This window comes from Emydura macquarii, unplaced genomic scaffold, assembly GCF_026122565.2.
Source record: "Emydura macquarii macquarii isolate MOO-44397 ecotype Brisbane River unplaced genomic scaffold, CSIRO-AGI_Emac_v2 contig_1876, whole genome shotgun sequence".
In the NCBI taxonomy this organism is placed as follows: domain Eukaryota; kingdom Metazoa; phylum Chordata; order Testudines; family Chelidae; genus Emydura; species Emydura macquarii.
In genome coordinates this window covers 21,855,026-21,867,046 of record NW_027132013.1, presented here as the reverse complement: position 1 = coordinate 21,867,046, position 12,021 = coordinate 21,855,026, and the positions used below count along the sequence as shown (strand labels likewise).

Here is a 12,021-nt window from a genome sequence, read left to right as displayed (position 1 = left end):
AGGATCTGAGCCAGAAATGCTGCCGAAGACGCCTGCACCCTTTTGTGGAGTGTACAGTCAGTGCTGAGGCAGGAAAATCTTTGCCAAGACATAACACACACTGATACAGGACATGATCCATGATGAGATTCTTTGGGATGATACTGGGAGGCCTTTCTTCCAGTCTGCTATTGCTACAAAAAGCTGAGTTGTTTTCCTAAATGGCTTTGTCCTTTTGATAAAAAAAAGTCAAAGCCTGCTTAACATCCAGAAAATGGAGCCTCTGCTCCTGGCTGTTGGCATGTGGCTCTGGATAGAAAACCAGAAGATATATATCCTGGTTTGTGTGGAATTGGGAGACCACCTTCAGAAAGAAGGCTGGATGAGGACATAGCTGAAGCTTGTCCTTTTAGAAAATCGTATATAGAGGCTTGGATGTGAAGGCCTTGAGTTCAGAAACCCTCCTGGCTGATGTTATAGCCCCAAAAAGGTTACCTTCCAGGACAGAGAGCAGCAAGCATGTTGCAAGGGGTTCAAATGGAGATCCTGTCAGTCTGTATAGGACAAAGTTGAGGTCCTATTGGGAAATTGGCTGTCGCATTTGAGGATTTAATCTTTCCAGACCTTTGAGGACGTGACCTAACACAGGGTTAGCAAAGACTGATCGGCTCGCAATCCAGGGATGAAACGCCAAGATTGCAACAAGATGGACCTTGATGGACAACACGGACAGTCCTTACTGCTTTAAATGCAGCAGACAGTCCCAGACGAAAGGAAATGATGACTGCATAGTCGGAGTGTCCTTCTGCATTGACCAGACCGAAAATCTCTTCCATTTAGCGAGGTAAGTGGCCCTGATAGAAGGTTTTCTGCTGCCCAGGAGGACCTCTCTGACTGGCTCCAAGCATGCTAGTTCCAGAAAGTTCAACCATGGAGCTTCCATGCTGTGAGGTGGAGAGATTCAAGCTTGGGATGTTGATGGCAGCCGTGGTCCTGGGTGATCAGGTCTGGAACCAGAGGCAGGCTGATTGGAGTTTCCACTGACAGATTGAAAAACGTGGTATACCAAAGTTGATATGGCCATGCTGGGGCTACTGGAATCAAGGAGGATCATTTGTTCTTGACCTTCAGCAGTACCTTGTTGATGAGTTTGATAGGCGCAAACACACAGAACAGATGACCCATCCCAAGGATAAGAAATGTACCCACAATTGAACCCAGGCTATGATTCAGGAAGGAGCAAAATTGTAGGCACTTCCTGTTGTGTTTCATCACAAACAAGTCTATGTGGGGAACTCCCCAACGTTGGAAAATACTTTTCACTACGTCTGGGTGACTAAACCACTCATGGGTGGAGAAAGCTCTGCTGAGGTAGTCAGCCAACTTGTTCTGAGACCCTGGAAGGTAAGATGCCTCGAGGTATATTGAGTGGGCTATGAAAAAATCCCACAGTCTGAGGACTTCTTGGCACAGGGGAGAGAAGCATGCTCCACCCTGTCTGTTTATATAAGACATCGCTGCGGTATTGTCTGTCATGACTAATACACATTTGCCTTCCAGGTGAGCTTGGAAGGTCTGGCAAGCCAGGCATACTGCTCTCAGTTCTCTGAGGCTGATATGCAGTGATAGTTCTGCTGGAGACCATAGACCTTGAGTTCTGAGCCCTTCTAGATGGGCCACACACCCCATCGCTGACGTATCTGTGACTAATGACAACGAGGGGTAAAGTTTGGAAAAAGGGGACCCCTGTGCATACTGACTATGTATTGAGCCACCAGCAAAAAGTCTTGATCACTGAGGGTGGGAGTGAGACTACTCTCCAAGGGGATCTCTGGTTGGGTGGTAAATTGAGGCTAGCAAAGCCTGGAGATGCCTGAGCCGGAGTCTTGCATGTTGAACAACGTACGTGCATGCAGCCATGTGTCCTAGCAGCTTCAAGCAATATTGCCTGAGGCCCTCTATAACGGAGCATATAGCTCAGAACCAGGATTCTGGGAGGAATGCCCTGGCTTGATTCAAGTCCAATACTGCTCCTCTGACCTCTATCCTTTTGGTGGGAATGAATGTTGATTTTTGTGTATTTATTAGAAGACTTAGCTTGTCGAAGGTTGCTCTCATCAAGTTCACATCTGCCTCCACCTGTCCCCTGGTGTGGCCTTTGAAAAGCCAGTCATCTAAGCATTGATATATCTATACCTTCTGTCTCTCCTCAGGAACGCTGCGACAACTGCCATGCGTTTGGTAAACACCCAAGGGGCTGCTGACAGGCTGAAGGGGGGAGGACCATTAATTGGTAGTGGATGTGGTTCACGACAAAACAGAGGAATCTTCTATGGCTTGAGATAATAGCGATGTGAAAGTAAGCACCCTTCAAGTTGAGGGTGTCACACCAATCCCCTGGATCCAGGGAGGGGAGAATGGAAACAAAGAGACCATGCAGAACCTTAGTTTCTTCATGGTTCTGTTGACGTTTCCAGGATGGGTCTGAGGCTGCCTTCAACTTTCAGTATTAGGAAAATAGCAGGAGTAGAAGCCCTTGCCTCTTAGCTCCTGAGGAACTTCCTCCACTGCTCCCAATCTTAGGAGCGACTGCACCTCCTGAATTAGAAGTTATGTATGAGGGGATCCCTGAAGAGGGATGGGAAGGATGGTGAGGAGAGAGACAATTGAATTGAAGGGAATATCTCAGTTCTACTGTGCATAGTACCCAGCGATCTGAGGTAATCCAGGCCCACACGTAATAGAAGTGGGATAGCCTGTCCAAAAAACGTGTGTGTGTGTGTGTGTGTGTGTGTGTGTGTGTGTGTGTGTGTGTGTGTGTGTGTGTGTGTGTGTGTGTGTGTGTGTGTGTGTGTGTGTGTGTGTGTGTGTGTGTGTGTGTGTGTGTGTGAAGGTGGGATATCCGGGTTCTGAATTGGTGCGCTGTCCTCGGGTGCACCCTCAAAAGTGTGCTTGGAAGAGGAGGACTGTCTCGCAGGTCTGGGACCTTGGCTAGATGAAGCAGGAGGAAACCTCCTCCTGCGATTCCTGCCTCACTTCCTACTGCACTCCTGCCTCTAGTGGGGTTGGTAAAAACAAGGCAGGGGCTGTGACTTGAAATGTTTTCTTTGTGGTACAGGAGTATGGAGCCCCAGGGACTTCAGAATAGCTCTTGAATCCTTGAGAGCTATGGAGTTTCACGTCTGTTTGCTCTGAAAATAGAGCCAGTCCCTCAAAGGGGAGGTCCTGGATAGTCTGTTGGACCTCATATGGTAAGCCCGAGGTCTGTAGCCAGAAGCTTCATCTCATAGCCATGGCTGATAACATAATCCAGGTTGCTGAGTCGGCCATGTCAAGTGTTGCCTGCACTCCGTCCTGGAATCTGATGACAACAGCTCGGTGAACTTAGACATGGGCCCCCATGAATTAAAGCTATATCTACCGAGTATTGCCTGTTGATTGGCAATCTAAAACTGGAGCCCCCAGTAGAATAAATTTTCCTACCAAAAAGGTACAACTTTGCGTTCTTCACCTTTGGAGAAGGACCTTGCTGGTTCTGCCTCTTGCGCTCATTCGCGGCAGACACTACTAATGAGCCCGGTGGACGACGGGGATACAGGCGCTCATACCCCTTTGAGGGCACAAAGTATTTCCTTTCAGTCCTCTGCTGTGGGAGGCAGAGAGGCTGGAGTGTGCCACAGGGTTTTAGTTGTCTCCTGTATGGCAATGGCAAGGCAATTCTCGATGGCCCGGCAGGAGACAAAATATTTACCATGGGGTAAGTGCTCTCCGACACTTCCTCCGCCTAGAGCCCCAGATTTTGCACCACCCTCTTCAGGAGCTCCTGAAGAGCCCTGCTGTCATCTAGGACTGGCACTGTGGTGGTCCCCACTATGGCTTCATCTCATGATGAGGACGAAGATGCTCTAGCCGGTAAGAATCCTTGCTCCTGGCCTCCTGCCCCAAGTGGATCATGTGGTGCTGTTATCAGTGCTGGGCAGCTGCTCTTGCAGCGATGGTGGTGTTAATCAGGCCCAGGGATCCTATTCTCAGAGGTTGCTCTTACTGGCTTTGGGCAGTAGGGCACCGCCATTGCCCAAAATTAATGAGAGCAACCTCCAAGAATAGGATTCCTGGGCCTGATGAAAACCCCAGAGGATTCAAAGAGGACATTGAGCTGGCTCTGGCCACTGCCCCGGCCAGGGCATGGGAAAATTTTGTCCCATATCAGACACCCAGTGCCACTTCTGTGATTGGTGCCTGCTCCTTCTAGAAGCATACGATTCCACTTCAGATTCAAAGGGCAAAGATTCGCTTCGCAGTAACCAGGGCAGTGCGGTGCCAGATAGTGCTGTGGAGTAGGGGGGAAGGCGACCAGCACACTTCATAGCGAGTTTGCCCTTGGACGGCACCATTCTCTGCGCTGCCGGTACAGGGTCTGGTGCTCACTCCTGTCTGGGTGGAGATGGCGATGCCATAAGCTCTGATGTTTCCGGCATAGAGAGAAGCTCTAAGGTCTGTCCCCAGCCCTCTCTGGAGGGCAGTCCTGAGGCACTGGATTTGACAGGCCCCTCTGTGGGACTGGAGGCTACGGAACCGAAGACGACGATGCGGTACTTGAGTGGCCTGCGATGGGTTGCACTCTGCTCAAGCCCTTACGCCCTTGTTGTTTTGGCGTGGGCGAGCACCCCCTTTCAGTCTTCTTCAGTTTCTTCCGTGATACCAGGATTTGGGACCACTGCCTCAATTCTCCCTGTGATGAGCCCTTTTGTGCCAGGGAGCCCTGACAGTGGCGAGAATCTCTTGCCAAAAAGTCCTTTCCTGGCACCGCAGCCTCTCTCGTTGATACCACGCTCTGTGCATGGAGCAGATGTGCCAGGTGCCAGTTCACTCAGGCACGGCTCAGAGTGCGGGCAGAGGGCAATTCCTTTCAGAAGGAATTTTAGTCTTGCTCCCTTTCTTCATTCTAGGGTGGAGTCCTCTGGAAATTTTGCAGCAATCCCGCTGATGGGATTCTCCCAAACACTTCAAACAAGTTGGGAATTGCTTCTGGGCATAGAATTCTTGCAAGCCCCACACGGTATGAACATGGAGGACCAAGGCATGCCCCAGTCCTGGGAGGGGAGAGGGGCGGGCGATACTGAAGTTCTAACTATTCTAGTACTAAAATACATACACTAACTCTACTCTAATACTAACTCTTATAATTGTTTGAGAAAACCAATGTTCAACCAACCATCACAGGTGGTAAGAAGGAACTGAAGAGGTCAGAGTCAGCAGGGCCCTATATTCGGTGCTATAAGGGCACGACTCCAGGGGACACCAGAGATGACCCAATGGATCCCAGTAGGGGAAAACCTTCCAGTGAATGTGCATGCAGCACGCACATACCTTCTTGGAATGGACATGAGCAAGCACTCGAAGAAGAACTTGCATTCCCCACAGTGCATTGTTTCTCAGTTTTCCTACACGTCACGCTTTTGTTATTACCAAATTAAAAATCAGAAATATTAAGCACTTCCCATTTTATCTCTGGATCAAAGTTTAGGAATAAGTTTTCAACCATGCATGCACAGGAGTTTAAGCGTGCCCAGGTTAAGCAGGCAAGTCCTCAGACCTTTGTGTATACTATAAACCCTAACTTGCATGTGCATCAGGCTATTTGTATACTTAAGTCAGTTAAAAAAAAAAAAGAGCAATCAGACAGCTCAATTTCCCCCAACACTATTTAGCATATGAACTACTTTCCAGAATTGCTACATTGTATACCCAGTTAAATAGAGCAAATAGTTTCTTTATTATGATTATTTTTCTTTCGGCTGACATTTTAAATGCTCCTCACTCTTGTAGAGAGTTAGGGAACTTAAAATAATTAAATCATCTACCTCTGATACCAATAAAATCTGAAATCAACAACATCATCCATACAAGCAACAAACAAACAAGATTTTCTATTTTAGATCAATGAAAGGAGGAAAGTTACCATGCTCTTATGAATAGTCATACACATGATCATATCTGTGTGTCCTCCGTAGACTTGCAAACGGTCATGAGACTTGGGAAGAAAAGAAAACGAAATGTCGGGCATTTAATAGTTTGATATTTTACGGGCATATTTTATTGGCTTGCATAATGGGCAGTGGTTTTAAGAGTTAGGGGCACTTAATATTAAAAAAGACTTGTAAGGTGCCACCCCCTGCAACCACATAGTAGATAGTACAATGTGCTATTAATTGCTTAATTAATTGCCAGGATCCCCCCATTTTTCCACACCCTACTCTTTCAGCCTATTGAACGGCTAGACTGGGGACTCTCCTCTGAATCTGTCAACTCTATGAATCAGCTGGAGGGATTGTTCAGCAATGAAAAGCATTTCTTCTTCAGGGACTGAAGATATTGCCTCACTAATCCTCCCAGCTCGTGCCAAGTCTATACGCAAGAAACTATGAGAATCCATCTGCCATTTTCTGCATGAGGGTACTGACCACTAGGGACTGGTCATTGGACTGATCCAGTTTACATGGACAGACTATATCCACTCAGCCTTTCAAAGAAGCTAGTTGTCCAGAATTATTTGGAAAAAATTCTGTTTCTTCTATAGTTAAAATGAGTGCAACTATAGCCAGCCCTGCTCAAGCAAGTGCTTATCTGTTGGATTATTTTAAAATCCCACACCTCATTGGTCAAGGAGAAAGTTGAAAATGTTAGAAGAGGGAGGGGGCTGGAAGCTAGGAAGTAAAGACAACTAGTATGGTATTTTGCTCTGGAGCCTCTGAAATGTTCAAAAATGGAATAGGTAAGTTTTGTTACTGGACATCATTTAATTTCTTACCTGTAGCTCATAAACACGAACAAATTTATCTAAGCAGGCAGTCACCATCACCTTCCCCAGGATATTCACAACTGTCACTGCATGATTGTGGCCTTTATAGATTCGTACCAGCTCTCCTGTCTGTGCCAGGGCAAGGAAGAAAGAACACCCATTAAATCATGGAAACAGATGCAAACTGCAAATCTGCAGATTTCACATTGAAACAATAGTTTTATTATTCATTTTATTTATTACAGAAGTGTTTATTACAGAACAAGGCCCTCTTGTATTTAGCACTATACAAACATATCATAAGACAAATACCCCATCCCAAAGAGCTTACAATTGAAATAGATAAGACTGGAAAAGGGATATAACATACAAGCGGAGCAATAGGCCTTGTCTATACTACAGATTTTTATCGACACAAGTTATGCTGGCGTACAGCCACTGCTGTAATTAAACCGTGGTTGCATGCCCTCATTATGCTACTTGTGTCAGCGGAGTGCATTAACACTACCAGCTCTTGCATTGACACAGGGAGCAGTGCACTATGGTTAGCTACTCCACACACGCACACACGCACACAGAGTGCTTTCAGAAGGGTTTCATGGGGCCAGAACAGCATAACATGATGAAGGTTTCTAAATCCCATCATTCCATGGGCATCCTACTAGACCAATGGCCGCTTTTCAACTGTGTCAGCCAAATTGACATTGCTGAACACAAACACAAGAAGCCCACAGAAGAGTGGGGGGAGGGAGCGGGGAGTGTGTGACAGGAAGTGAGTGTGTGAGAGAGAGAGAGACACAAAGTGTGTGTTGGGGTACAGAGAGTGTCTCTAAGTTCAGACAACAGCCAGAAGCAATCAATCCTGAAGCAGAAGCTGGTACAGAGACAGCCGGTATCCCCTCGTCCCCTCCCATCCCAGCTCAGCAGAGACCTTCTCCTGCCCCTCCCAGCCAAGTACAGCAATATCTATTTAAACTGCCTTTGCAACTGCTGTGCCAGCTTTAGTCTTGGGCTAGTTCCTTTTCAAAGTTTTAAATAATGTTTACCCATTTACACCTGATAAATTTAATTGAATGTTATATATTTCTCATGTGTGTATCTCACTTAAAAAATAATTGCAGTTCCTTTCACCTTGCTTATGGCAACCCGAAGTCAAACCAAAACAGGACCTGAAGTTACCAGCTGCAGCTTCCTAGACGTCTTACAGTTTCCTCATTTCCAACTTTCTGGCCCATTTGGTAAAGTACAATGTAACACCACACACTTGCAATGTACCATATTACCACAAGCACTAAGAGCTGGTACATGCCCACCCCCCCAAAATGTAAGAGGCAGACAAGCAGTTGCTAAATAGAATTAATCACATCACCATCGGCACCAAAAAACACCCATCAGACTAATTATTCTGTGTCCACCACTTTGCATCATGGCTTTTGGTATCTTCAATTCATCTGTGATACTGTTTCAAAGCAAGGCAGCATTTTCAAAAGAGAGAAAGGAGTGATCCTATTGGTGTGAATGGGGGGATTGGAAGTCAGGATTTCTGATTTTTATTTCTAGCTCTGCGGCTGACCCACTGACATCTAGTCAGAGCTCCTGCATAACACAGGACATAAGACTTTCCTGAATTAGTGCCTGTTTGAACTAGAGCACATCTTTTAGAAAAACATTCTATCTTGTTTTAAAAATTTCCAGAGATAGAAAATCTACTACAACCTTTGGTAAGTTGTTCCAATGGTTAATTACTCTCACCATTGAAAATGCATGCCTCAGTTTTAGTCTAAATTAGTCTCGCTTCAACTTTCAGCCACTGGATTTTCTAACACCATTGTCTGCTAGGCTGAAGGGCCTTCTGTTCCATATGTAAGTACTTATAGGCTGTCACCAAATCACTCCTTAACCTTCTCTTTGATAAACTAAATATATTGAACTCCTTGAATCTCTCATTATAAGGCACATTTTTCAATCCTTTGATCATTCTTTTGGTTCTTTTCTGAACCCTCTTCAATTTTTCAATATCCCAGGAATGAATGAGAATGTTTACAAAGTGCTTTCAGTTCCTCAGATAGAAAGGTGCTATATAATGTAGTGCAAGAGTCACTGTATCCTCTTAGGCATATGGGCTTCCAAAGAAATCCTCACTGCTTTTATCACCTCTACAGTAAAAACTATTTAAGATTTCAAATATCTGAATGACTTACATGTATATTGTGGGCATGGACAGACTGGTCACTGGAGCCACTGAACACTAGATCGTTCACAACCTTTTTAAGAGGACAACAAAATAGTTAGTTTTGATTTCTGTATCATTTTTAATGTGAGTGAACACACACACACAAACTTGAGTAAGGATTTGCTTACTTTCAAGTGGCAACAGAATATTTCACCAATGATTACTGCCTTCACAGAAATTTCCTCCTCTATCCCCTACCCCTTCCAATCTTTAAATATATTGTGGAAACATATTAAGCTACCCCAAATGGTAAAACAGTGACATTTATGCACACTTATATATATCTAACAATATTACAACTTCTATTTAAAAAATTCATCCCATATCCCAGGCAAAGATATAATTCTGTGTATTTCGGTCAAATAAAATGCTTTTTAACCAGCTTTATGTATAAATTCCATTGTTTTCTTCAGAAGTTAGGGGACTAGCAAAATCTGTTCTGAACAGGACAAAAACTCATCCACTATACAACAACTTTAAGCATCAGATTGTTTAAATAGTAGATTGGCTTCATACCAGATTACCAATCCTGGAATCATCCAGCATTTCTCCCCTCAATAATTAGTTCAAATCCAGCTCCAGCTGGCAGCAAGTGAAGCATCTAATGGGTGACTAGCAATTTATGTGAAATGAGTTAGTTATCTCAGTTAAGTTCCTAGCAAATAGATGTCAGTGTTCACAATACAAAAACCATCACACACAGATTACCAGTCAATCTCAGAACCCTAGGACTGAATGGGCAGAAAGTTTAAACTAGGTCTTGCCCATTAAAAAGTGTTCACTGCAACTCAGGGTTAAGACAGTAAGGCTATGCGGGGAAAAGTGTGCATCTGCAACTGCTCTGTGGACACAGGATATCAATGTCCTATGCTGCTGCCCATCTGGCACTTTTTAAGCATACAAAATTAAGCAAAAAAGTTTTAAAACCGCATAAATATCCTCCAATATGCATACAGATAGCAGGAGCAAGGTAATGTGAGAAAACAGCAGGTCAGGGACACAGCTGGCAAGTAATGCAAAAAAACATATGCATCATATTAGAGTGGGCACATTATTATAGATCATTAAAGGTGGGTCTACACAAAAGAAGTTATGCTACTTTATCTATATAGTTAAGTGATCAGTTCTCCTAGTGTGTATGTAGTTATACCAGCACAGCTATTCACATACAGGAAAGGTAATGAGCTATACCAGTCTAAGGCAGCTTTCGACTGGCATACCAGTGTCCACACTAGGAGAGGGTTGAATCAGTACAATTATTTCCATCTCAAAAATCACATTCCTAACCAATTTAGTTATATCAATACAAAAAATGCATATAGAGAAGGCTTTCGGGGGAAGGGGAGAGAAAATGTCTGAAGGGACATTGTGAAGTACTTTCTCCACAGAGTTAATTTTTTCAAAATTCTCAGAGAGCATTACAGGTAAGACAGGTGAGAATTTCTTCCTTCCTTCCTTCTGGCAAAATGATTGTTCCACCACCCCTTCTGGTAGCTTGAAATCAACATCCCTCTTGTGTGCACCACCACTATGAAGTGAAACAGCAGCACTAGGAAACACAATAATTGTGGTAGCAAGGCCAGCAGGAGCTCAAAGTTGGGGAATCTTTGTCACAGATAAATAGATTTTTTTAGTCAAATACAGAGAAAATTTCCTATGGGACCATCAAAATGTCAAAAGTCTGTTGAATATCAGGTGGAAGTAAACAGTATCTTCAACACATAGTGTTATGTTTATCATCATTTATCAAAAACTGTTACTTCCCAAGCTACTTGCCTTCATACAGAGTATTGTTTTGCTATGTCCTTCCAGAGTACGGAGAAGCAGTCCATTTCGAGCATCCCGCACACTGATTGTACAGTCATAGGACCCCACTACCAACAACTTGCGTGCTCCTTCCTGAGCTGTGGCTAGACAGCTGACTGCTCTAGGGCCATGGCATTCAAAGGTATCAATTTGCTTGTTGTTCTGCAAAATAAAGAAGTCACAGATTGAAAAGAATTTAGACCACTGACTCCATAATTCCTCAAGGATATGATTCCTTAGACTGAGGGTGTATCAGATACTACTCTTGTACATACCTAAAAAGTCAGAAAGATGCAACTACCATTACTGAAGGAATACTTAAAATGTAATCTAAAAATCTAAAGCTAATTCTTTGTTCCCTCTGAGATACTTTAAAACAGTGGTTCCCAACCCATGGGGTCTTTCAGTGGCCTGCAGGTCCCCTCCCGCTGGCTGCAGAAGGAAGCTGCTGCCTAAGTACCGAGGCGGAAAGCATTGCTGTTGCAGGCTCCTTGCTGCAGTCAAGTGGACAGGAGATCAGCGTTCCCTTCCCCCTGGCTATAGCAGGGAGCAGGGCAAAGCACTCCCTAGGCTCTGGGATCCCTGCTGGATCCAGAGGGAGGGGAGAACTATCTCCCATCCCCCTGGCTGCAGAAGGGAGCCACTGCCTAGGGACCCAGGTGGTGCGCACGGTTTCCCTGATGCAGCTGGGGGGGAGGGAGATCCCCCTCACCCCCGCTGCAGCCAGAGGGAAGGAGTTCAGTGAGGAGGGAGCGGTATGAGCTGCTGGTGGTCCTTCAGGGTTGTAAAAATTATATTTGTGGCCCTCGAGCTTAAAAGGTTGGGAACCACGGCTTTAAAACAAGTATTCCTAATTAATGCAAAACAAACTCAGTTATGGTAACACATTCATTTTGCCTCTTTCCAGTGAGCTGTGCTTACAATTTGACTGATGGTCAAAATGGCAATTATTTTTCAGTGGTAGAACAACAACATAGAATTGCTAGATGAGGCATGTGAACTAAGATATTTAATTATTTTTTATGTACCACATGATTATGAACTGTGTTTCTTCACGTTTAGTGAGAGAATTCTGTGAAGGTAACTGGAGGTTTTCTGGCATGATACTTCTGTTCTTGGGCTCTCAGAACAAGCCCTCTTTTTAGATCTTCTTAAAATACAAACTTATTTTGCTAGGACAGTTTTGAGCAATGAGCCTGAA

The 12,021-nt window shown here is 44.6% G+C and overlaps 1 protein-coding gene across 5 annotated transcripts in view; it reads right to left on the bottom strand.

Annotated features, from left to right (window-relative positions):
- The window catches only part of ZNF106 (zinc finger protein 106), an 82,622-nt gene that overhangs the window by 9,599 nt on the left and 61,002 nt on the right, over nucleotides 1–12,021 (bottom strand). For all 5 annotated transcript variants that reach the window (XM_067557913.1, XM_067557917.1, XM_067557914.1 and 2 more), the window contains 4 exons: nucleotides 10,791–10,982; nucleotides 8,983–9,045; nucleotides 6,791–6,910; nucleotides 5,942–6,013 (listed from right to left, as the gene is read on the bottom strand). In XM_067557913.1, coding sequence (XP_067414014.1) covers nucleotides 5,942–6,013; nucleotides 6,791–6,910; nucleotides 8,983–9,045; nucleotides 10,791–10,982 — 447 coding nt within the window. The remainder of the gene's footprint in view (nucleotides 1–5,941; nucleotides 6,014–6,790; nucleotides 6,911–8,982; nucleotides 9,046–10,790; nucleotides 10,983–12,021) is intronic.